This window comes from Populus euphratica, unplaced genomic scaffold (genome assembly GCF_000495115.2).
Source record: "Populus euphratica unplaced genomic scaffold, PopEup_1.0 scaffold2.1, whole genome shotgun sequence".
Classification (NCBI taxonomy): domain Eukaryota; kingdom Viridiplantae; phylum Streptophyta; class Magnoliopsida; order Malpighiales; family Salicaceae; genus Populus; species Populus euphratica.
Genome location: NW_011499846.1, coordinates 4,165,414 through 4,188,485, shown reverse-complemented (window position 1 = coordinate 4,188,485; position 23,072 = coordinate 4,165,414). Strand labels below are relative to the sequence as shown.

Here is a 23,072-nt window from a genome sequence, read left to right as displayed (position 1 = left end):
AGGCTTTCAAATAATGTTAAAAAATTATTTTTTTATGACTTTTTTATTTTTTTTTATTATATTTAGATTCCTTTTCTATTTTTTTTATTTCATTAGAATTTTACTAATTATGATGTTTCTCTTATATTTAAACAGCCTTATAGGCTATTTCTTGGAATGAAGATTATTGAATTAAAGATTTTTTAGAGTATATATTTTTATATACAGTTAAGTATTGTCAACTTAGATTTTGAGAATTCGAGGGGAGCGTGTTCTGCAATCTCCCTCCTCTTATGAGTTAAGACTCCCTCCCTCCTTTCCTGGCCCCCATCCATAATCTACCTCTTGCAAAGTTCACTCGTCACTCTCACCTTCAATCTTCCTCCCCCCCCCCCAGAAAAAAAAAAAACCACCACGCACATACATTTATATATCAAATCTTATATCAATATCAATAAATATATCCGAAAACACACGCATTTATCTCCTTGATCTCTTGTTATTGAGGGGTTGGTTCTGCTTTTGTTTGGTTTTCAATGGCAATACTATCTCCTTCTTACCTCCCACTCAAAGCCAAGAAACTCAGTCTTTACAAAATCACCTTAACCATAATCCCATGTACAATCTTTTATTTGGTAGGTTTTTATCAGAGCTCTCGTGGCAATGTCCCTGTTAGACACACACCCTCATCAATCAACGAAGTTTTTCCGTGCGCCCCACCAGATCATAACACTGCAACACTGGACTTCGAGGCACACCACTTTGCTCCGGACCCGCCACCTCAGGTTGCGCGTGCACATCACCTCCCTCCATGTGACCCTAAATACAGTGAGCACACCCCATGTGAGGATGTTGAACGTTCGCTGAAATTCGATAGGGATAGACTTATATATAGGGAGAGGCACTGCCCAGAAAGCCATGAGATTTTGAAGTGTCGGGTGTCGGGATAGACTTGTATATAGGGAGAGGCACTGCCCAGAAATCCATGAGATTTTGAAGTGTCGGGTGCCGGCTCCGTATGGTTATAAGGTGCCATTTAGGTGGCCGGAGAGTAGAGAATTCGCATGGTATGCTAATGTGCCACATAAAGAGCTGACGGTTGAGAAAAAAAACCAGAATTGGGTTCATGTTGAAGGCGAGCGGCTCCGGTTCCCAGGTGGAGGAACAATGTTTCCTCGCGGTGCTGATGCCTACATAGATGACATAGGGCAGTTGATCAATCTCAAAGATGGGTCAATAAGGACTGCCATAGATACTGGTTGCGGGGTACGTAACGTCCTGACTCTAATATCCCAGCCTTACTTTTTTACAGTTTTTCCTAGAGACGGACCGCCCGGTCCATGAGGAACCGGTGGTTTAATGTTACTTATAGCTATTTCGAGTTTTATCTTTATTATTGTTGAAAAGGTTAAAAATAGACTATTTGCCGGTGAAGCTGGCTGAACATGTAGGTTAGATTTTTTTATTTTATTTTTCTAGTCCTGTGGCATTCGGAAATTCTACGGCATTAGTCTTAATTTGATGTTGTTCCTCTTTCATTATATTGTTATATTTTGAAAAATATTAGGGTGGCCCAAATTTCATGAGTTCTGGAGGCAATAATTGAATAGTATAAGGTTTAATTTTCATTAATGGCCTCGTTAAATGGAAGAAATGCCAGTGGTTGGTGGGAAGAAATGGTAAGGTATAGTTATAGTGGAAATTTGGGTAAATATTCGATCTGGAAATCGAGGTTTCATGCTATATTGAGAAGAGAAGTGGCGGATGCAGACAGTGGACTTTTAATGCATGGAATATATATGCACAGTGTCATAAATATTTGTACAGCAATCATGGTTGGCCAACCATCTTTGAACTAGAAAACCCTTAGGCCGAACACGAAATCTCGATGCATTTCCTCTATATAGCAGCAAAACAAGCTTGATCTCTCAAACCAAAGAGAACAAAAGTGTGGAACTAGACAAAATTAATTTTGTTTTTGTTCTTCAAGTAAAACAAACCAAAATAAGCACATTAATTCACTGTTTGAATAGACAAGGTCATGCGTGTTCTTCACTAAATTAAATTCTTCGAATCTCAAGTAAAGTGGTTCTTAAGAGATAATGATTTGTTTATAGTTTCGTATCGTTTAATTTTAGGGAATGCCTTTTGCTCATCCAAGTAACCCAAAAGTAATCACTAATTAATTAGTTCAGCCTACTTGCCATTTGAAATCGAGTTTGATTATTAAAAACTTAGGTCAGACGTAGAAATAATTGTTTAACAGGATCAACCTTCCCCTGATGTGCTGTACAGCCACCCCCTCCCTTTTAATTTTTATTAACTTTCTCATAATTATCTTTCATTAATCAGGACTGTTTTAATATGATTACTCCAAGGGTTATCTAAAGATAATCAAGTAACTTGTTCAATACAAGTTACCATGCAAATTGTTTTTTCATGCATGATGTAGTCATTTTGACCTTGATTAATTCCCTTTTTCGATTACTTGGCTTTTCTGTTTGATTAATCCAGTCCCTTTATTTAATTTATATGATTTTAATACTCTTTCTTTTTTATCAGCTTGTTTTTACTGACGTTAATGTTGCAGGTTGCAAGCTGGGGAGCTTACCTTCTCTCAAGGAACATCCTAGCAGTGTCATTTGCACCAAGAGACACTCATGTGTCTCAGGTGCAATTTGCTCTTGAGCGTGGAGTCCCTGCATTGATTGGGATTATTGCTTCCATAAGGCTACCTTACCCTTCAAGATCTTTTGACATGGCTCATTGCTCTCGCTGCCTTATTCCTTGGGGCCAATACGGTAATCCAAATTGTAGACACGCATTAACTTCTAGGTTATTTTATGATGCATTATGATTTGATTTTTGAGAATTATCTGAGCAGATGGTCAATACTTGATTGAGGTTGATAGAATTCTACGTCCCGGCGGGTACTGGATTCTATCTGGGCCACCAATTAACTGGGAAGCTCATTGGGAAGGTTGGAATAGAACACGTGAAGATCTTGGAGCAGAGCAATCTCAGATTGAGGAGGTAGCTAGAAGCCTTTGCTGGAAAAAATTGGTGCAAAGGAAAGACATTGCAATTTGGCAAAAACCCACAAATCATATTCATTGCAAAGTTAACAGGAAGGTGTTCAAGCGCCCGCTCTTTTGCAAGTCACAAAATCCAGACATGGCATGGTAAGGACTTTTCAATCCTTGGTTCTAATGTCACATGCCTTGGAAATCACTCTGATTGCAAGTGTGATGGCATAAAGACGGTGTTCCTTGCTTTAAATAACGAGTTTACTTTTGCAGTCAGCGCAGGCAAAAAATAGAAAAAGTAAATTGCATAAGAAAAGAACACTCAAGTAGTGATACCAAAACCAACTGGATTATAAAGATGGTACCGGCTGGCCAATTGAAGTAGTAACTCTTTAGTTGGAATTTCCTTCTTTACAGCTGGCCAATTGAAATAGTAATAACTCTTTAGTTGGAATTTCCTTCTTTATTACTCACAACCTTGTTAGTTAACCTTTTCACCCACCTAAACTCTAATTTTAGCCGACACTCTTTTTTCCTGCCTTCTCTTTTTTGCACTCTATGCTTTGGTTTTGTGGCTGAAAAGGAGTAGCGATTACATCAATTTCAAAATAAACAATTTATCCCTCGAATCTCCTGTGATGCTTAATTGCTTTTACACTGTTTGATTTGTTCTTATTGTTTTTGCTTTGTAGGTACACCAAGATGGAGACATGTTTGACGCCATTGCCTGAAGTGTCAAACATTAGAGATATAGCGGGCGGGCAGTTAGCAAAATGGCCAGAGAGATTGAATGCAATCCCTCCAAGGATTAGTAGGGGAAGCTTGGAGGGAATTACAGCTGGAAATTTCATTGAAAACTCAGAGCTGTGGAAAAGAAGAGTAGCGTATTACAAGAAGATTGACTATCAGCTGGCACAAACTGGACGGTACCGTAACTTGCTTGATATGAATGCGCATTTAGGAGGGTTTGCAGCTGCACTTGTTGATGATCCCGTGTGGGTTATGAACGTTGTCCCTGTCCAGGCAAAGACCAATACTTTGGGGGTCATTTTCGAACGTGGCCTAATTGGAACGTATCAGAATTGGTATGCTTCTAATCTCAATCTAATTGGATATAAGCAGTTTGATTAAGGGATCAATTAATTAGAGTTTCACATGATGTGAATGAAAGAAACACTTAACCAAGAGTGATTAAGTAGTTTCACTAATCAAGGAACATTTCAAAACAAGCATTGAACTCCTTTTTAACTGTGTGAAGAAAACTTGGAATTATCATATGCATAATTGTTGCTAGGTATCCTAGAAAAGCAGTAGGTAAACCACCCAGACCCACGAGGCCACAGCTGCTTTTTGGTGGTTGCTTTTACAGATGGTGTTGAACTTTCAGATTAGTCTATTATTGGCAAAACTTGTTTGTCATTACTAGTGAGATATCAAACAAGCTGAAGGATAATATATGCTCTTGAAAGTATCGGTAATTTTAGTCCTTAATCTGTCACTATGCTCAAGCTCTTTCAGTCATGCAGGGGGTTGTTGCTAATTGCTACTGTTTGTCTCTTTTTGCAGGTGTGAAGCCATGTCTACTTACCCGAGGACTTATGACTTTATTCATGCTGATTCTGTTTTCAGCCTCTACAATGATAGGTAATTTCTTAATGTTATTATAATGTGAGTTCCGACTAGATGGGCTCTTGCACGTGAAGATACTGATCCTTACCAACTGATGCTTGACATTGCAGGTGTGACATGCAAGATATTCTATTAGAAATGGATAGGATTTTGAGGCCAGAAGGGAGTGTAATTATGAGAGACGATGTCGACATCTTGATGAAGGTCAAGAGTATCATAGATGTGATGCAATGGGATGGCAGGATTGCGGACCATGAGAGCAGCCCTCACCGGAGGGAGAAGATTCTTTTTGCAACCAAAAAGTATTGGACGGCGCCAAACCCTGGCCAGAATGAAGGGCTGGTTATTTCTTAGTGATGGAGATTTCTTTCTTTCTTTTGGTATCTTAATTTTATTTCATTCTTAACCTCGAACGATTCTTTGATACCCAGTCGGTTTGTATTCTTGCAAACATGAATGAAGGGCCTTCTTTTACAGAATGCTTCTTTCATGTTTTTCTGAATCCACACTCTAATTGCCAACTTGCCTTTTAAAATTGAAAATTTTGGTGCTCTTTATAACTTGGACAACGACGGAACAGTTTAGAGGAAATTACACCGGGAACGATAACAAACTGCATAAAAAACTACATCATAAAAGGATTGTCAATCAAAACGCAACATCACCGACTTGCATTTGCAAGTAAAGCAAGACTATGCGGGAAGTGGTTGAATCATTAACAGTCAGATGTTGCTCTTAGCAGATCACATCTCACATTTGACACATATGTACAGGACCCAGCCACACATCAAAAACATATACCAAGTTTAATCCCACACTCAGTCACCTCGGAGGTGTTATCATCACTCTTAACCATGTGTTTACAGGCTCACTGCACAGATGCGATTACATTTTGGAGGTCCGTACTTCACAAGGGACTCCAAACTAAATCAATTCCAGAAACAACGTTTCCTGTTTGTTGGTGAGACCGAGCTCGTTCAAACTTAGAGAGATGTCACTGACAGAAAACGCACGCCTGGGATATGGCCTCACCTGTCCAACAACAAAATGGAAGAATGAGTTGGAACGCATATAACAATCTATACTACTCATTGAAAATGGTTAGCATACAGGGAGAAAGAACAATCTCTTTAAAATAATCAAATACCATTGCCCTACAAAAGGGATTAGAATAGCAGGCTGAATACTGCATGCAAAAAATAGTACAGCCAGATAATGAAAAAGACCATCAACCTCCTATCACAGAGATGATGATATAATATGTTTGTTGGGAACCTGTAACATTTAAGAACCTTAGAACTGTAGATCTTTCATAGAATTCCATGGCTGCATTTTAAATTCCCACTACAACTGCCAAGATTTTCATTCGCTATGCATCCCTGCTGGGAATCCTCCATCTTTCTATTCCCATGCGGTCCATTATCTTACTGGAAAACCTATTTTGCATGACTTTCACTTCTAAATGCAACTAAATAAAACATTAAAAATGCAAGAATAGTTCCCAGTTACCAGAACAACATTATAATCATGCCAATCAGTAATAGCAAAAAGGTCCCACCAAGCTACACGTATACATGCACAACCACTGACCATCAAGCGCAACTACTACACAAATTCATGGAAAAGATGTAAGAATTTTCAAAGACCAAACCACAACTGTTTTCAACCTAACTGATATGAGCAAGGAAGATCAAATTAACACTTACCACCCTGTAAGTTCCAGGCTTCACAGCTCTACCAACATCGATGAAGTCAAAAAGTAACTTCATACAAAAACAAGAAATTAGAAGAGCCAAGAGAGAGAGGAAAAAAAAACACGTATACTCTTTAAGATTTGTGGCATAATACCTGAAGCTTGTCAGACTTAAGAAAGCGACGACCATGGCGGTTTCCATCTGGCATACGGACAAGAAGAGTTACTGCATTCTTGTCATCTGGAGCAGGTTCTTGTTTAAGTGAAGCTTCTTTTGCAGCTAGTAATCTCTCAAATTCCTGTTATCATGAGAGTATGTGTGTAGATATGTGTCTAATGCTTCCAAACTATCATTTTAATACAGATAGTGTTGGATACAATAAACACCCAGCCAGGTATAAAGGTTTACCATTCAATGGAAGGAACAACAATATTTCATGGATTTTTAAGACGAGACAAAGATTCAGTCAAATTCTAACTCCATTGTTAACTAAATCAGTGTAAAAGTTTTTACTTTATATTCTAAACATCTGATACAAGTCTTTCTACTAAAATTATTGTGGTTTAGGAAAACAATGTATCCAACTACTTTAAGAGAGTCTAAATAAATAAAAAATGTAACAGAAGTCATCATCTTTTTTCTTAAACACATGATTTCCTAACACTAGTATTACATCCAAGTTTGTTTCCCGGCCTCATGAAATAAAGAGTAATCATATGCAAAACAATTTTTTTAAACAAAACATCATGAATACAGGCATGAAATTAATGGCCAGGAAGTTGAGTTTGAAGTGCCACTGCTGCAATTGTCTGTATTACTAGTATTACATCCAAGTTTGTTTCCCAGCCTCATGAAATAAAGAGTAATCACATGTAAAACAATTTTTTTAAACAAAACATTATGAATACAGACAGGAAATAAATGGCCAGGAAGTTGAGTTTGAAGTAACACTGCTGCTATTGTCTGTATCCATGATGTTTTGTTAAAAAAAATTACGTTATACAGAGCATTATTCTAACATAAAACATATGATCTAGGATCGCTACAAAAAGTCTATCTTTTTTTTAACGATGAAAGTGAATCTTTCTTTGGAACCTGCTCAAAAAATCCTTTTCCAGTTGCATCTATATGACAATAACAGTATTAAAACAAGTATTGTAGTTCTTTAAGACAAAGAATATAGAAGACAAAATGAGGTAGTTAAAAATTAAAAATGTGGCCTCAAACAATATTTCAACTACAAAGATATCACATCTCATTCAAATAAAAACCTACAAGGACAAATTATAAATGGAATCAAGATAATCAAATGTCAAATATTCAAATTATGTTAAATATTCAGCAATACAACAGCTCTATGTATTACCTCTCCTTCAAGCATCTTATTTTGAGATTCTCCTTCCTTTAAGCAAGAAGTTTCAGCTCCCTTGAGGACATCAACATCTTTTTCTCCATCGGCCAACAGAGACGCAAGATACTCATCATTCTGCCAGTAAGATTCGACCTATTGTCTTAGAGATGATACTATAATGAAAATGCAACCATTAGTAGAAAGACAGAACCTGTTGGTTTAGTAATTGCTGAGCCACATGTGAGGGTGATGGCAAAGGGAGCTGTTGATTGAGACCTTTACTTTTGTCTGGAACACCTTGCTGGCGAAGTGGACGTCGTGATAAAGTCTCTTCAGGGATTTCACCAAAAAGTGCCTCCTCAAGCTGCATCGCTTCATCAAATTCCTTGGAAGAAATGCAACCCCACTTTATTGCAGAGTAGGGTGCAAACCAAATAATTAGTGTAGCAGTAACAGAGTTAAGTTACTTTCTTCAACATGAGCTACCTAAAAATTCCTCTCCGGGCTTTTCACTCACCAATTGCTGATCCTCCCCACGTTTAGCTCCCGCTTTCAATGTTGAGCTCTCGGGCTTTGATTTCTAAAGAAAAGGAGAGGGAAAATAAATAAACAAAGGGTCCTTCATTAAATTTTACATCAAAGGGGAAATAATCAGGTGCCTGTAAAATATATATTGTATGTAAAGTTTCTAATTATCTTCTTCCTCCTGCCCTATGTTTTCTATTATAGCTCTCATTGTCAAAACATGGCGGCATCTTAGCAGATAACTACTTGCAAAAAGCATTCCATATGAGGAATTTTACACACAACCAAGAAGAAGGGCCTAGGTTCTCCACCAGAGTGCCTTAAATCAAATGCAATAACAAACACATTCTCAAAAATTTTGGTGACTGCCCATTTTTTGAGTGACATATTTATACGTGTGCATCTTTGTGCATCCTTATGTATTTTAAAATTGACCAGTATAGTACATACTTTCTCTCTTACATGATTAGTTTTCTCAGTCCTTCTGCTTGAACCATGAATTCCCTGTAGTTTTCGATCTTCCAACGTCTGATCGCGCCTTGCTTTTTCTTGTTCCGCTGTCTGAAAACAATTCATGATTAACAGAAACAATGACCATGGATGTAGAAACCACAATCTGAGAAGGAAAAATATAGAAACCTTCAAGGACAACTCTAGAGCACGAGCAAACTCATCGTCTTCCGCGTGAAGCTGCCTCTGCAAAAGCCAAGTATCAAATAAATTGTACATCAACGTACAAGGCAGGCATACAAAAAGCATAAACACAATAAATAGATCAAAAAGAAGAAGTTAGCTTTGATATATGTACAGTGAACTTCATTATTTACAGATAAGACCCAATTTTACCTCCTGGGTTGAAGCCTCAATGGCCATTTGGATCATCTCTTCCTCAACATCATCACCATATTGATGTGATTCAGCATCCCTTGCGCTCCCTCCATGAATTTGTGAGCCGTGTGTTAATGAAGTCCCACTCACACCACCAACTCCATGCCTCGGTCCTGAATGATAAAGCTGCCCATGGCCATTATTAATCTCACCATTGGGTGCAAACTGTGGTCCACTACTAGAAGGGAAAACAGAAGCACCAATTTGGCCATACAGATTTCTCCTGTAGTTAGGATCAAGAAGTAATGAAGGCCTAAAACTTCTAGCAGCAGATAGGAACGGTAAAATCCCACGCTGTCCAGATTGCATTTGATTTCTTGTATCAGCAAAGTTATTTTGAGGGGAAGCAGCAGACAATTGATTTCTCCTAAACAAATGCAAAACATATTGTTAAAAAAAAAAAAACACTGCTACAGAATGCACGATCCATTTCTTGCTTAATTGCGGATGAGAAATCGAGATAAAATAAAATAAAAAGATATCTACGAATTTTTTTGCAAATATACGTGGCATTAAAAAAATTTGATGCCATACGCGTTTGCTTCCAATTCAATAAAATGTGCATTCACAGCCTGATCAAGATTGCCTCCATATTCCTGCTTACCAAACAAATTGAGATCTGTTAACAGAAAATCATAATGATCGCTAAGTAGGAATATTCACATTGCAACAAATTTAGATAGAAATAAAAAAATAACTCAAAATTAAAACCCTAAAAAACAAACTAATGCGATGATTATTTCAGATTTTGCAGATTATATCACGATAATTAATGGCAATGGATTATAGATAGTATTATAGAATCAGACTAACAGTATTTTGAGGTTAAGAGTAGCACGAAGTAGATTCACGAGAGTAAAAATGGAAGATCGGGAAAATGTAGCACCTCCAACTTTCGAACCGCGAGTGAATCAGACGCGCCGGTGATTCTCATGAATGTCTCGATCGCATCCTGAGCTGGTCTCACCATTGCCGTCGATTTATAACGGAAAACTGAAAGAGAGTGTGTTTTGAACAGAGAGAGAGGAAGGGAGGGTTTTGCCGTTTCAGTGGCTTGAAATGCGGGCCGGGGCGGTAGAAACTGCAAAGAGCAGCAATGCACTGTTTGCTTTCGCGCCCTCTTCAACTTTTTGTCACCGAAACTCTATTGTGGGACCGTGGTTGTTTTATCATGTCTACGTGGAAATCTGCTGAGTTTACACGTGGAGTATACACTGTGCATCGTTGAGATTCGAGCCTTCTTTTCGCGCTTGCCAGCAGTAGCTTCTGCGATGCTCTGCAGTAACGGAATAACGGAATAAGTTGCTTTCTGTTAAGAGATGAGTATAAGAAAAACGGATTTTATTTTTGTGGATCTCAATCTTACCGAAAGAGAGAGAAATTAAACTTAGCCCCTGAAGTATTGCTTCATTGTCAATCAAGTCCAGAAAATTTTATTTTATCGATCCCATCTCGAATTGACAGCAGACGATATCACTTTTCCATCCACCAATAGCTACTGATAGTTTTGAGACTCTATCCAACTTACATATACTAGTTAAGAGCTCCCATCATATGTGTCAAAAATAAACCACGATATTTCGTGATATGATAATTTGAATGCCAGGTCATGGTAAATCTTTCTCCACTGTTCTTTTTATATAATTTAGTAATTAAAGGAAATTTATTATGATTTGATGCTGAAATTGCCTATTAAAAAGAAATGATAAAATCAAGAATTTTGAGTCTCAGTAGATAATGGGGTAACAATAGGGACTGAATTGAGCTTTTTAAAAACAAATGACTGCAGAAATGTCATGTTACTCAAAATTAGATAGGGTATACTAGAAAATAAACGGTTATTTTTTAAAGTGTTTTTTATTTTAAAATATTTTTAAAAAAAAATTTAAAATTTTTTAAAAAATTATTTTTAACATCACTCCATTAAAATGATATAAAAATAAAAAATAATATTAATTTTAAAAAAATAAAAAATTTAATTTTTTTAAAAAACATTTCTGAAACACAATCTCAAATGCTTACTAAGTTAATATATATTGCTAAAGAGTGCAAAATATATTTTTAATATTATTTTTTATTTAAAAATATTAAATTAAATAAAAAATAGTATAAAAAACTTTAAAAATGTAGATTCAACCACAAAATAGACTCCATTTGAAATTAAGATGATGCTTATTTTAAAGTTTAACTATATTTTTTAAAAAATAATTTTTTATATTATGATGCTTATTTTAAAGTCTAACTATATTTTTTTAAAAAATAATTTTTTATATTAATAACTTTTAAATATTTTTGTATTATTTTGATGTCAAGAATAAATTTTATAAAAATAAAAACATATTATTTTAACATATATTTCCAAACTAAAAATATTTTAAAAAAACAACTTTTATCATAACATTTGTCTAGGTGTTCCATTTCAACCTCTATTGTTCAAAATTTTCAATTACATTACATGGTGACGTGTCACAACGGAGTGAAAGGAATCATCAAGCAAATTAGAAAAGCCTCTAGGAGAAGGGGTTGGAGAAGCACGTGCTTGAATCATAATGGGAGCCGTCGTGGTGAAAAATCTGCACGGAGAGGATTGAGGTGATGGGAGGACACACCGTTGTCGTGGATGTCGTCCACAAAACCTGGAGAATCAAGAGGAGCGTGGCAGAAAGGTCATCCACTAGGCAATCACTAGAGCAACTCAGTGATTTTAATGTCTACGATTCTCTGATTGTGACTCGAAATAATTAATAAGCTTGCCGGAGAGACTAAAAATATATGCAATGGAAAATTGCTTTTATAAATTATAATTTCATTTGAGAGTTTTATTTGCATGAAAAATTTGGTGACAAAAAAGTTTGAATTTATATCCTTCTGATGCAGATTATATAAATCATGAACAAAAGTATAATCAAGTAATTCAATATAATTGTTAGTTAAATAAAATTTGTGGACCTTCTGATGGTATGGAAATTCTTGTACATCGTGAGAGTGAGATTTGAGCCGTCATTTCATTAAAATTGAGTTGGTTTGTAGAAAAGTGAATTTTGATAAAGATAATATTTTTACAGAAAAAATATTAATTTTTCATATTTAATTATGTTGTAAAAAATTAGGACAAAAATGATTTCAAAAAAAAATAAAGGAAAATCAATGGGCATGCCTTCAAAAATAGAGTTCCTGTGTCTCCTAAAAAACTCATGATGACCAATTTTTAGTGAAAAATTCTCAAGTTCTATAACACTGTTAGAAAACCACGAACTACCACGCTATAAAAATATATAATTACTTAGAAATTTTTTAAGCATAGACTCATCATTCAATGAGTTTTTTCTAGCCACCAAGAATTTTTTTAAAAGCAGATTTTACATTCAATGAGTTTAAATATCAAAGTTTCTTCAAAATAAGTTGAGTTCCTCCAATAAATTCCCCTCGGCCACCTATAAATATTGTTAAGAACAAGCTCTTTCCACTTGTATTTATTTTACTTTTCTTTAAAATTTTCAAAATTCGGGTTCCTTCATGCCCTTTATATAATTAGAATTTTTTTTTATTTTAACTTTGATGCATGCCCTATATACAGGCTCTTTGATATATTATTCGAGGTATCCATCTTTTTTCTCACATGAAGAAATTTCAATGAACTTATCATCATAGTTAAATATTTTTATAAGTTTTTATATATTAATATCACAAACTTTAAAATTACTGATAAATCCAAATTTAACAAGTCTAAAAAACTCTAAGAATTAAATTATCCTTTATTGGATTGAGTCAAGAAACAAACCATTATTTTTTGGGCTTTTCTAAAGAACGGACCCAACCTTGTCCTTATTAGAGCATGCTTTGTGGAATGATCATACTGATAAATCATCCTCTTTTAGGCTCCCTGGGAGGGACTCAACCTTCTCTAGATACACCCCAGAAAATGAGCTCCCTTCGACACGTCCAGGGGAATAACGTCCAATATGCAGACACGTTGAACTTCTTAAAGTCCCAGCTATGGAATTTTGGCAGCCCCCCTGGATTGCGAACGCTGCTGGTGGTGGCTGATTCTTCAGGTGTTGTGTTTGAGAGGAGGCAGTTTTTGGTTTTAATTTCCATTGGAGCAGGTAAGAAGGCACGTAGCTGAGGCCACATAGATCGGATACCATATGAGGATGTAGTGCCCCAATCAACCCTTTTCTTGGCTGGCAAACAAGACGCAGAGTAGTCGTGACTCTGTGATCAGCGAGATGGATGGTTTGTTGTGGTGGCGACGCATGTGTTTGTTTCTTGTCGCTGCCTGTTATGTCAAGAGAGGAGAGAATATTCTGGAGACGAAGGAGGGGGAATTGGCTGATGGGGTCCGGCGGCATTGTTGAGAACTCAAGAGAGCAAGAGAGAGGCTCCCTGCTCTCCACGTCCATGAAATTAATTGCACACACTGAATTGGAATTCTGTAATTTTTCAAGAGACGATGCGTTGTCTATGTAACATTTCGTTCACTTTGACAATAATCGCTATCCCACGAAAAAAGATAATAAGTTTTTTTAACATTAGCGATTGGGTTTTTTTTTATTTGTCTTTTATATAATATATTTTTTTGTGAATTTTCAATATAATCAGCCTCGTATTAAGTTTTTTTTTTATTATTTTCTTGCTGGATTTAGTTTGATAAAAAATTTAAACGGAATTTTTTAAAATTTTTCAATATTATATCAATTAAAAATTAAATTTTTTAAGTTATTTCCTTGAAAATTAAGGGTTTTTTATATTGGATTTCATAATTTTCTCTAATTATTTATTTATTTATTTATTTTAATTTCATCACTTGGATCACGGGTTTGATAATTTTGTTTGGGTTGATTCTATTTGTTTTTGAACTCCTATTAAATTTAATATTTTTTCATTCAATATTAGATTGTTTTAAAATTAAATTGTATAATATTTCTCAATTTGCTTTATATTCAGTTATTTTATTTATATGATTTAGATCACAAAGTTTGGTTTGCTAGGTAATTTTTGGTCATTTTTTTTAATTTGACTATTTTTTCAATTTATTATTTGATACTGAATTGGTTTTGGATTCAAACTCTACTTTGTATATTTATTTTTTTCTTTTTATCTACTCATCTTGATTTTTTGAACTAACTTGCATATTTGTTAGACTCTGTTATGTTGATTAAAGTTAATTTTGTTTTTTTTATTTTTTTATTTTTTTATTTTTATATTTGACTGTTTGTGATTTTAATTTTATTATTTTTTAAAATAATTTTTTTTTTTTGCAAGTTCTCATGTTTTTTTTTTAAAAATTAAAATTGGTTTATATATCACTATTTTTTTATCAGTCAGGTCTAGCCATATTTTTTAAAAAACTTTTTTACATCATGTTTGCATTACAAATCCATGAAAAATGTTTTGGCATAATGATAGCGGACAAATCTAGTTAAGGACTAAAATGATGAAGATTTTAGATGGTTTTAATGTACATTTGATATCATGAAAGCTTTTGTGTTTTTATCTAAAAACTAGGTTTTAAAAAATATTTCTAGTTATAATTTAGAAAAAATAGATTTAAAAAAATACATGTTTAATCAAAACTACTATAAGATAGATTTTTATATATAAAACAAATGAAAAATAAATCTTTATAAATAAAAATATATTATTTTAACTTTTACAAAATATTTTTAAGAATTGAAAAGGAAAACAAAAGCTTATTGTTTTTATAGCCTATGCTATTTTTAAAATTCTACTTTTAAAATTTTTAGATTTTTTTAACTTACTAATATTGAAAATATTTTTTAATATGTATACATATATATATATATATATATATATGATTTTAATATATTTATTAATGTTACATGCATGTCAATAATTACCTAACCATAGCATCAAACAGTTTCTTAATATCTAACAAATCTAGTTAAAAACTAAAATGATTTAGATTTTAGGTGGTTTTAGTATGTGTTCTATATTGTGAAAGCTTTTGTGGTTTTATCTAAAAACCAGGTTTAAAAAATTATTTTTAATTAAAATTTTTAAAAAATAGGTTTTAAAAAATATATGTTTGATTAAAAATACTATAAGATAGGTTTTTTAATATAAAAAAATGAAAAATAAATCTTTATAAATAAAATATATTATTTTATCTTTTACAAAATATTTTTAAGATTTGAAAAAAAAGCTATTTACCAAGGGGCTCTTTTTTTATAACCCATGCTCTTTTTAAAATTCTATTTTCTTTTTAATTTGTAAATTGTTTTAACTTATTAATATTAAAAATAATTCTGTAAAAATAATATATATATATATATATATATATAATTTTAATATATTTATAAGTGTTACATGTCAAATTGTCAATCGCTACCTAACCATAGTTACCATAGTATCAAACGGTCTCTTGGTACCCGACAAAATTCCATGTGAAAAGTGAAAACCACCGTCCAGTGTCTGTGTCAAGCAGAAAGAATAGTGAAGTGGTGGCAAATTCACTGATCCAAAATAAGCACAAAGAACCCTAACCCCCAAAATTCTTAATCAATGGAACCCGACGACGAGATTTACGCCAACGGCGGAGCTGATGTTTCCAACAACCGAAACAGACCAATCATTAGTAGCGAACAACTCGACATCGAAGCGTACGCCGGACTGTACACAGGGAGAACAAAAATAACGCGATTGCTGTTTATCGCGGACCGGTTTGGTCAGAATAATAACACGGCGATGAAGATGGAAGCGCTACGAATGGCATATGAAGAAATCAAGAAAGGAGAGAACACGCAATTGTTTAGAGATGTAGTGCATAAGATTGATGGGAGGTTGGGGGATAATTATGGGATGGATAGTGCTTGGTGTGAGATGGTGGATAGAAGAGCCGATCAGAGGAAAGAGAAGCTTGAGAATGAACTTAATGCTTATAGGGTAAAAGCATTTTTTTTATTTTTTATTTTATTTTGGGTTTCAGTGATTATTATTATCTTGGTTGCTTTCGGAATTCATTTTATGTTTGCACTTATACTATAATGCTAGTATTAATAACTGTTTTAGGGGAAAATAATTGTAAAAACGTGGTGTTTGTTGTGGGTTTGTTTCAGTGATGATTATTTTGTTAATTTAATGTTACTAAGACAGGCGGTGTCTGTTTTGCTATAACAGTAGTCTTAATCCTAAGTTTTTTTCTTAGGGGGGGATTAACTGGAAAACAGGTTCGTTTTAGTTTCTATCCTAGAGCCCCCCCAAAACAATTCAGGTGGAAACTTACATTCGGTTTTGTTGGCTTGCTACAGCTTTGTGGACATGTATTTGCTATAAAAGAAGATCAGTGGTTATATATCTGTCACACTTTTATAGTTTTCCTACCTGTGATGACTATTGAGACTATGATGTAGGGATAATCTGTGGAGTAAATTTTTCACTTTTGTTTATAATTATCACCGTGTATGGTGGTGTGATTTACATATCTTTTTTTTATATATATATTTTGTGCAGACAAACCTGATCAAAGAAAGCATAAGAATGGGATATAATGATTTTGGAGATTACTACTATGCTCATGGTTACCTTGCAGATGCTTTTAAAAGTTATGCCCGAACTCGTGATTATTGCACTACATCAAAGCATGTTATTCATACGTGCATGAGTGCAATTCTTGTAAGCATTGAAATGGGCCAATTTACTCATGTCACAAGCTATGTCAGCAAAGCAGAACAAACAGCAGAAGCTCTTGAACCTCCTACAGTCTCAAAACTACGTTGTGCTGCTGGATTGGCTCATTTGGAGGCTAAAAAATACAAACTCGCTGCTCGTAAGGTTTGCTTTACTTGTGTACCTCCAATGAATTCAGTTCAGTATGAATATTGTCATTATTTTTTTTTCTTTTAACCCGGGTAGCATCTTAAACCCAGAATTTGCAGCATTATAATCGCATAGGATGCAGTTAAGATAGGTTGAAAGTTTTGTTACAGAATTGGACAAGACAGTTGATATTTGCTTGCTCTGTGTATTTTCACTATCTTCATTACAGTTTGTTTTCAAATGCTTTGGTTACGTCGTGTGAGTTGTACTTTTTCCTGGCTGTAAACAAACTCGCAGCTGCCACATTTGCTTTTTTAAGTATCTTTTGGGATTATTAAGTTTTAAGTTAGGACTTTAAGAATCTTTTGTATTCCTGTTATTAATTGGATATTGCCATTTGTTTCTGATTTTGATCTTGAATGGTCTTTGAATTCTAAGTAGGCATTGGTGCATTTTTGTTTAACTGCTTAAAACTTGAAGTTGAAGGGTGAGTGTTGTTTTACTGAAATTCAGCCACTCATTTATTTTGAAGAACATAGCACCTTCTATTGTGCTTATCTCCAATATTTTCTTATCTTGGATGGGCTGTATTCTGAGCATTTAGAGGCAACTTTATATTCTTACTTTGCGTATGTTATCTTTCTATGGGTACAGTTCCTGGAAGTAAGTCCTGAATTGGGAAATTCATACAATGAAGTTATTGCTCCTCAAGATGTTGCAACTTATGGAGGACTTTGTGCTCTTGCAAGTTTTGATCGGATGGAGCTGAAGGTGTTCCTTCTTCTTCATCACCTTCTTCTCCTTCTCCACTCCCTCGTTCTTATTGTTAATCTTGTTTTTCACTGGCTTTTCAATGAACTTCAGAGGATAGTTTCTAATCAATGCTTTTGTTTGGCAGAGCAAAGTCATAGACAATCCCAACTTCCGTAATTTCTTGGAGTTGGTACCTGAAGTTAGAGAGCTTATTCATGATTTCTACTCAAGGTAACTTGTTATGATGGTACACGATTTGATTTGCATTTTTAATGCTTTGACTTTTGATGATATATTCTTGCAAGGTGGCAGTTAGCCATTGTGCTCTATATTGTAAATCCAAGAAATTTTGTGTTGGTACTTGGTATATAGATGGGAGGAGATTCAGGATCTTTTATTTTAACAAAGTCTTGGATTTTATTTTGAGAAGATGGTTCTTTAATGCTGGGAAGATTGCCTATACTTGCTCAATTTTTCCAAGAGCTTGTCACCAGTAATAGATTTATTATATCTGGGTAATCTATTATATATGGGTTCAATAGAAGCAAATTATCCTCATAAACTCTTTTTTTTCTTCTAGAACTGTCTTTTTTCTACCAAAGAAGAAAAAACAATACTTGGAAAAAGAAGGAAAATAAGGTTCCTTCTCCTTTAATCTTGCTTGTGTCAAACTATCGAAATGTACAAGGCTGCTTGGAGAGTTTGCATTATAATGTCAACAATCTCATATTTAACTCGAATCAGTAGCCTGAGAGATTAGTTGTCTTCATATTTTGGTCTCCTTTTCCATTTGCTTGCCATCAGCTGAGCTTTTATTCATGTTTGTCAATATATGACTGTTTAACTCTAATTTACATCCTAGAGTTTAGTTGAGTGTTCTATTTTCCTTTTCTTTTTCGACTACTTTTCTCACAAGCTTGCCAACAGTTATATCCATGCTGTTGGACATGAAGCCTGTTTTGTAAACAAAAATTTCTTATTTTCTCTGTTTCCTTTGCAGCCATTATGCTTCGTGTCTGGATTACCTGGGAAATCTTAAAGCAAACCTAATGCTTGACATCCATTTGCATGACCATGTCCAGACACTGTATGATCAAATCCGCAACAAAGCTCTCATTCAGTATACACACCCATTCGTGTCTGTTGATCTGCATATGATGGCCAATGCTTTCAAAACAACTGTTGCGGGCTTGGGGAAAGAACTTGAAGCCTTGATTGCTGACAATCAAATACAGGTTTGGCTTGCAATTTGCATTGCTAATTTTTTGTTCTTTTATCCAGCTTAAATAGTTTGTCCCAGATGTCTAGGTTTAGGAAATATCCCATGACTGGAATTCCCTCCCATTCAGAATGGGGTTTTGACTTGGTCTCCTTCCAAAAATTTTCAGTATATCCATTGGTTGTTTTCATGTCACACAGCAAAACCTTTCCACCCTTTTAACAACTTATCTCCATACCTTACTGATAAAAATATCATGGCTTTGCAGGCACGAATTGACTCGCACGACAAAATTCTATATGCACGTCATGCAGATCAAAGGAATGTGACTTTCCAGCGGGTTCTGCAGACAGGCAATGAGTTTGATAGGGATGTTCGAGCAATGCTGCTGAGGGCAAATCTTATCAAGCATGAATACAAGGCTTCTAGGAAACTTTAAATGAATTCCCAGTTCAACAAGGACAGTGGGAACCGTGGCCAACATTGTCTTGATTAGTTTCTGGGATTCCTTGTATTCGTGGTTTCCTTGGCGGAAAATCTTATCCCACATAGGTCTCCTGGTGCAGTGAATCTGAGCCTTACATCTTCAAAAAAATTGGTTTCCGTGGCGGAAAATAGCATTTTTGGGGGATGGCAAGATTCGAATTGACCTGGCCAATTTCTGGCTGTTTCTTTCTTTCTTTGTATATACTTGGATTTATTTAAGAAGTTGCAGTTACAAATTTTTTGTTTCACCCTCTTCTTCCATGGCCCTTTGGCCATGGTTTTTCGTTTTGCTCTACATCATACAAGACTGCATATGGAACATTTGAATTGAATATAGGAAATCAAATTTGAGATTTGTGTACGGTGATAAGTGGATGCATAGTAAAATAATGTGATCTTAATTGCATAGCCGGCATGGAAACAGCATGCTTGGCCCTCCAATGCAATGAGTTCGACATGGGCAGCTACAAACCTTTGAATGAGTTGGTTCTGGTTGTATCTTTATTGAACAGAAATCTTCCAGCGTTCGCGATGACCTGATGTAGTTGTCACCGCAACAATAGTAATAGTATCCACTGTCACGTTTCTCTAGCATCTTCAATGAATGTAAGCACATCTCTAGAATCCGAGTGAGGTGGTCCTAATCATATGTTTGCGTAATATAATTTTATTTTAGTTTTTTCTAGTTAGAATTAGTTTTATTTTTATATTTGAAAGGAATGACGTTTTTCATTTAATATTAATAAGGTTTTTTAGTTTTTCTATATAAATAGTTATAATAGCTTTTAGCAAGTAACGATTTCGATAAATAAAAATTAAATACATGAATACCTTGAATGTCTCCGTAATCATGATATTTTTAGTCTTGTAACAAATTCTAAAAGGTGAGCGGAGTTGTGTTCAGGGATTAATTTGCAAGTAGGACGCAGCAACCAAGGATAAAGTTAGGATTCAAAGATAAGGGGGCAAATAACACGTTTCAAGAAATATAGAGGACAATTAAAACTACTGAGGTTAAAGCCCTGTCAGTCCGGCACTTGGCGGCAGCAGCATGCATTGGCCCCTCCGATTATTATTTTTTTATTTTTTTAATGGGAGATGTGAATGAAATCCAAGAATTTTGACCCCGGTTTGCTTCAAGTTACATTATTAAAGCTGTCTTTGTTTACGCGTATTTTTTTTTAAAATAATTTGTTTTATTTAAAATTTATTTTTGAAATTTTAAATTATTTTAGTGTGCTAGTATTAAAAATAAATTTAGAAAATAAAAATATATATTATTTTAATATATTTGTAGATAAAAATAATTTAAAAAATAATCTCCTATTTAAAACTTACAATTATTTATTTTTGTAGATGCATGTTGACCTCGTTGGGAAGAGAAACAATTCGTTTGCTTTGACCCTTGTTTTACGATGCTTAAGTGTAGTAATTAATTGATGTAGATCCTTTGCTTGATACGGTGACAGAAGGCTATTTAAAAGTTTGTTTTTAATTTAGAATAATACTAGTTTTTTTCTTTTTTTCCCACAATGACGTGGGGTTGTGTTGGAACCTGGTTTTATTTAATTTTGCAGTAATTAAAAATAATTACCCAACTTTTAAGTTTAATTATTTTTATTTTATTTTGCCTCTATCCTTTTAAAGTTTAATTGCATAAAATCAACACAAAATTTGAAAAATATTGTAATTTAAGAGAAACCCATTTGAGATTGGACCCAGTTGAAGAAATCCAACAAGCATCTAGTATCATTGCCTGTTTGGTAATAGACGAGTGGACAACAACTCGGCTCAGTTTATTTAATATTAAAGGTAATAAAGATTCTCAGTTTTTGTAGTTATCATGGGGTTTGGTAGAGTTATGGGAGAGACCGGTGGCTTTTGTAGTAGTGGCGGCGGCCTTGATGGCTAGGCGGACTTCGAAGGTGCCCGATAGAGAAAGAAAAACGAGGAGAGGCGGTGGCTGGGATGGGAGAGAAAGCGGTTGGAGGGAGGAGATGACAATTTTGAGATCTTATAATTTCAACATTCGATGGTTATTTAATTATTAATTAAAATACAGTAACAATTATGTAAATTATTTAAATTATTTTGTTGGTTTTTTTATAAGAATGTAAAGTGATACAAACTTTAAAAATTACCTTGAACTTGACCTTATATGTAAATTGTAATTTAAAAAAAATTAAAATAAAGTAAAAAATAATTAGATTATAAAATAATCAAAATATTTAAAAAAAATAAATGTTTGTTACAATTTCAATGATTTATATCCTCTAGTAACAGATATATTTTATAGTCAAAGTGTCATTCTTTTATTTATGGGTTTCTTTTTTTTTCTCCTTTAGACAAAAACATATTTATGTTAGAAATAAAGTTTTTTTTCCTCTTTCAACTATTTTTCTATAAATAAATTTATTGATACAACGATGATTTTTTTTTTTTTTTGTAACGAGCTCAAATGAACCCCTTATCTCCCCTTTCATATGAATTTTTCTTTTGCTTTTCAATATCTAGGAACGACAACAATAAAAAATAAAGTGTAGGATTAAAGCTTAAAATCTTAAAACAACATTAAATAAATATGCATCAATTGAAATTTAACAAACCAAAAATAATTTTTTTTACACCTCTTAAATAGCAAAAATAACAAAACTAACTTATTTTTTATGATTGGGAACTCAAGGTCCGGGTCTAGGAATCTAAACATTGAATTCTCGACATGTTTTCACCTAGCAACATGTAAAGAAAATTCTAAAAAATTCAACAAACTTTAAAAACATATCAGGAACATCCAGGAAACTTCAATGAATCCATTTTTAACTATAAAACACCGTCTAACCAATTTTAAAATCAAATTGGATTGAAAAACAATTTCAAGGCCTCAATCTATTTTTTCTAGTTTCTTTTAAGAAAAAAACATTTTATTTTTAATTTTTTAATCAAAAATAAATTTATTTATGCTAAAAGATGATATTTTTTATATAATTAAAACGTGGTTAATCAAACTATTCTTTCTCTTTCCTTTTTTTTTACAACCTCCTCTTTTTTTTTCTGGTATTTAAAAAACAAAATATAAAGAAATAAAGTTTATGGATGAAATTTAAACAAAATTTTAAAACAACAATAACCAAATATAATTGAGTTTTCACAAACGAAAACGAAGTTTTCATGAGCAATGGAAATAATAAAGTCTGTGTTTTATATGTTTATTTTGGTATCTCAAGTTTGTTTTTAATCATAATATAAATTTTTATTTGTAACATTGATTTTTAACTTGACTCTAGAATATTTCCAGGCTCTCCACACGCGCAAGAGCATGCAAAGAAAGGCGGGTCTCAGCGTATAAAATGATAAAAGAAATGTACGAGGATAAAATAAAAAATAAACAAATATTGATGGCCAAAAACATTGTTCACGAATCATTGTTGTCCATTGTTTGTGTGGGAGGGTTTTGTTCGGTTTTATATTTTCAAAATATTTTAAAAAATTATTTTTTAATTTTTTCTTTATTTTTTCTTTTATTTTAATATTAAAAATTAAAAAAATATTATTTTAATATATAAAAAAACATTTTAAAAAACAAATACCAACACAGAAAAGTCGGTTCCCTTTTTTGCCTGTTGTCCGCAAGACACGTGTATAAATGGATCTACTCCATCCTATTACCGAGTTTCACAGCCAAGATATAAAAGGAAGTACGATGAAACCTCCTGTTAAATAATTAAAATTTGATGGAAATAAAA

At 33.7% G+C, this 23,072-nt stretch overlaps 3 protein-coding genes across 7 annotated transcripts; 2 read left to right on the top strand and 1 right to left on the bottom strand.

The window, feature by feature from the left end:
- Window positions 1-313: 313 nt before the first annotated feature.
- On the top strand, window positions 314-5,155 carry LOC105133055 (S-adenosyl-L-methionine-dependent methyltransferases superfamily protein). Of its 3 annotated transcripts, none has more exons than XM_011036884.1 (7): window positions 314-902; window positions 970-1,245; window positions 2,570-2,780; window positions 2,864-3,161; window positions 3,698-4,090; window positions 4,572-4,649; window positions 4,745-5,155. In XM_011036884.1, exons 1-7 carry the CDS (start codon window positions 516-518, stop codon window positions 4,986-4,988), a joined length of 1,887 nt encoding a protein of 628 aa, XP_011035186.1. In that variant the 5' UTR covers window positions 314-515; the 3' UTR covers window positions 4,989-5,155. The 3 variants fall into 3 exon arrangements, with proteins under 3 accessions (XP_011035186.1, XP_011035179.1, XP_011035172.1); XM_011036877.1 differs by having other exon boundaries at window positions 315-870; window positions 938-1,245; XM_011036870.1 differs by having other exon boundaries at window positions 315-880; window positions 948-1,245.
- A 97-nt stretch (window positions 5,156-5,252) lies between these two features.
- LOC105133047 (UBX domain-containing protein) lies at window positions 5,253-10,405 on the bottom strand. 2 transcript variants are annotated; one of them, XM_011036849.1, is made up of 11 exons: window positions 9,979-10,405; window positions 9,627-9,688; window positions 9,051-9,459; window positions 8,844-8,900; window positions 8,655-8,765; window positions 8,197-8,259; window positions 7,891-8,085; window positions 7,695-7,814; window positions 6,483-6,626; window positions 6,341-6,397; window positions 5,253-5,666 (listed from the first exon to the last, which is right to left on the bottom strand). In XM_011036849.1, the coding sequence occupies exons 1-11, from the start codon at window positions 10,060-10,062 to the stop codon at window positions 5,559-5,561; spliced, it is 1,410 nt and encodes a 469-aa protein (XP_011035151.1). In that variant the 5' UTR covers window positions 10,063-10,405; the 3' UTR covers window positions 5,253-5,558. The 2 variants fall into 2 exon arrangements, with proteins under 2 accessions (XP_011035151.1, XP_011035160.1); XM_011036858.1 differs by having other exon boundaries at window positions 8,667-8,765.
- Window positions 10,406-15,456: 5,051 nt separating this feature from the next.
- On the top strand, window positions 15,457-19,352 carry LOC105133036 (COP9 signalosome complex subunit 1-like). 2 transcript variants are annotated; one of them, XM_011036829.1, is made up of 6 exons: window positions 15,462-15,998; window positions 16,566-16,886; window positions 17,526-17,642; window positions 17,770-17,855; window positions 18,625-18,859; window positions 19,112-19,352. In XM_011036829.1, exons 1-6 carry the CDS (start codon window positions 15,618-15,620, stop codon window positions 19,280-19,282), a joined length of 1,311 nt encoding a protein of 436 aa, XP_011035131.1. In that variant the 5' UTR covers window positions 15,462-15,617; the 3' UTR covers window positions 19,283-19,352. The 2 variants fall into 2 exon arrangements, with proteins under 2 accessions (XP_011035139.1, XP_011035131.1); XM_011036837.1 differs by lacking the exons at window positions 18,625-18,859; window positions 19,112-19,352 and adding an exon at window positions 17,941-18,136 and having other exon boundaries at window positions 15,457-15,998.
- Window positions 19,353-23,072: the final 3,720 nt, after the last annotated feature.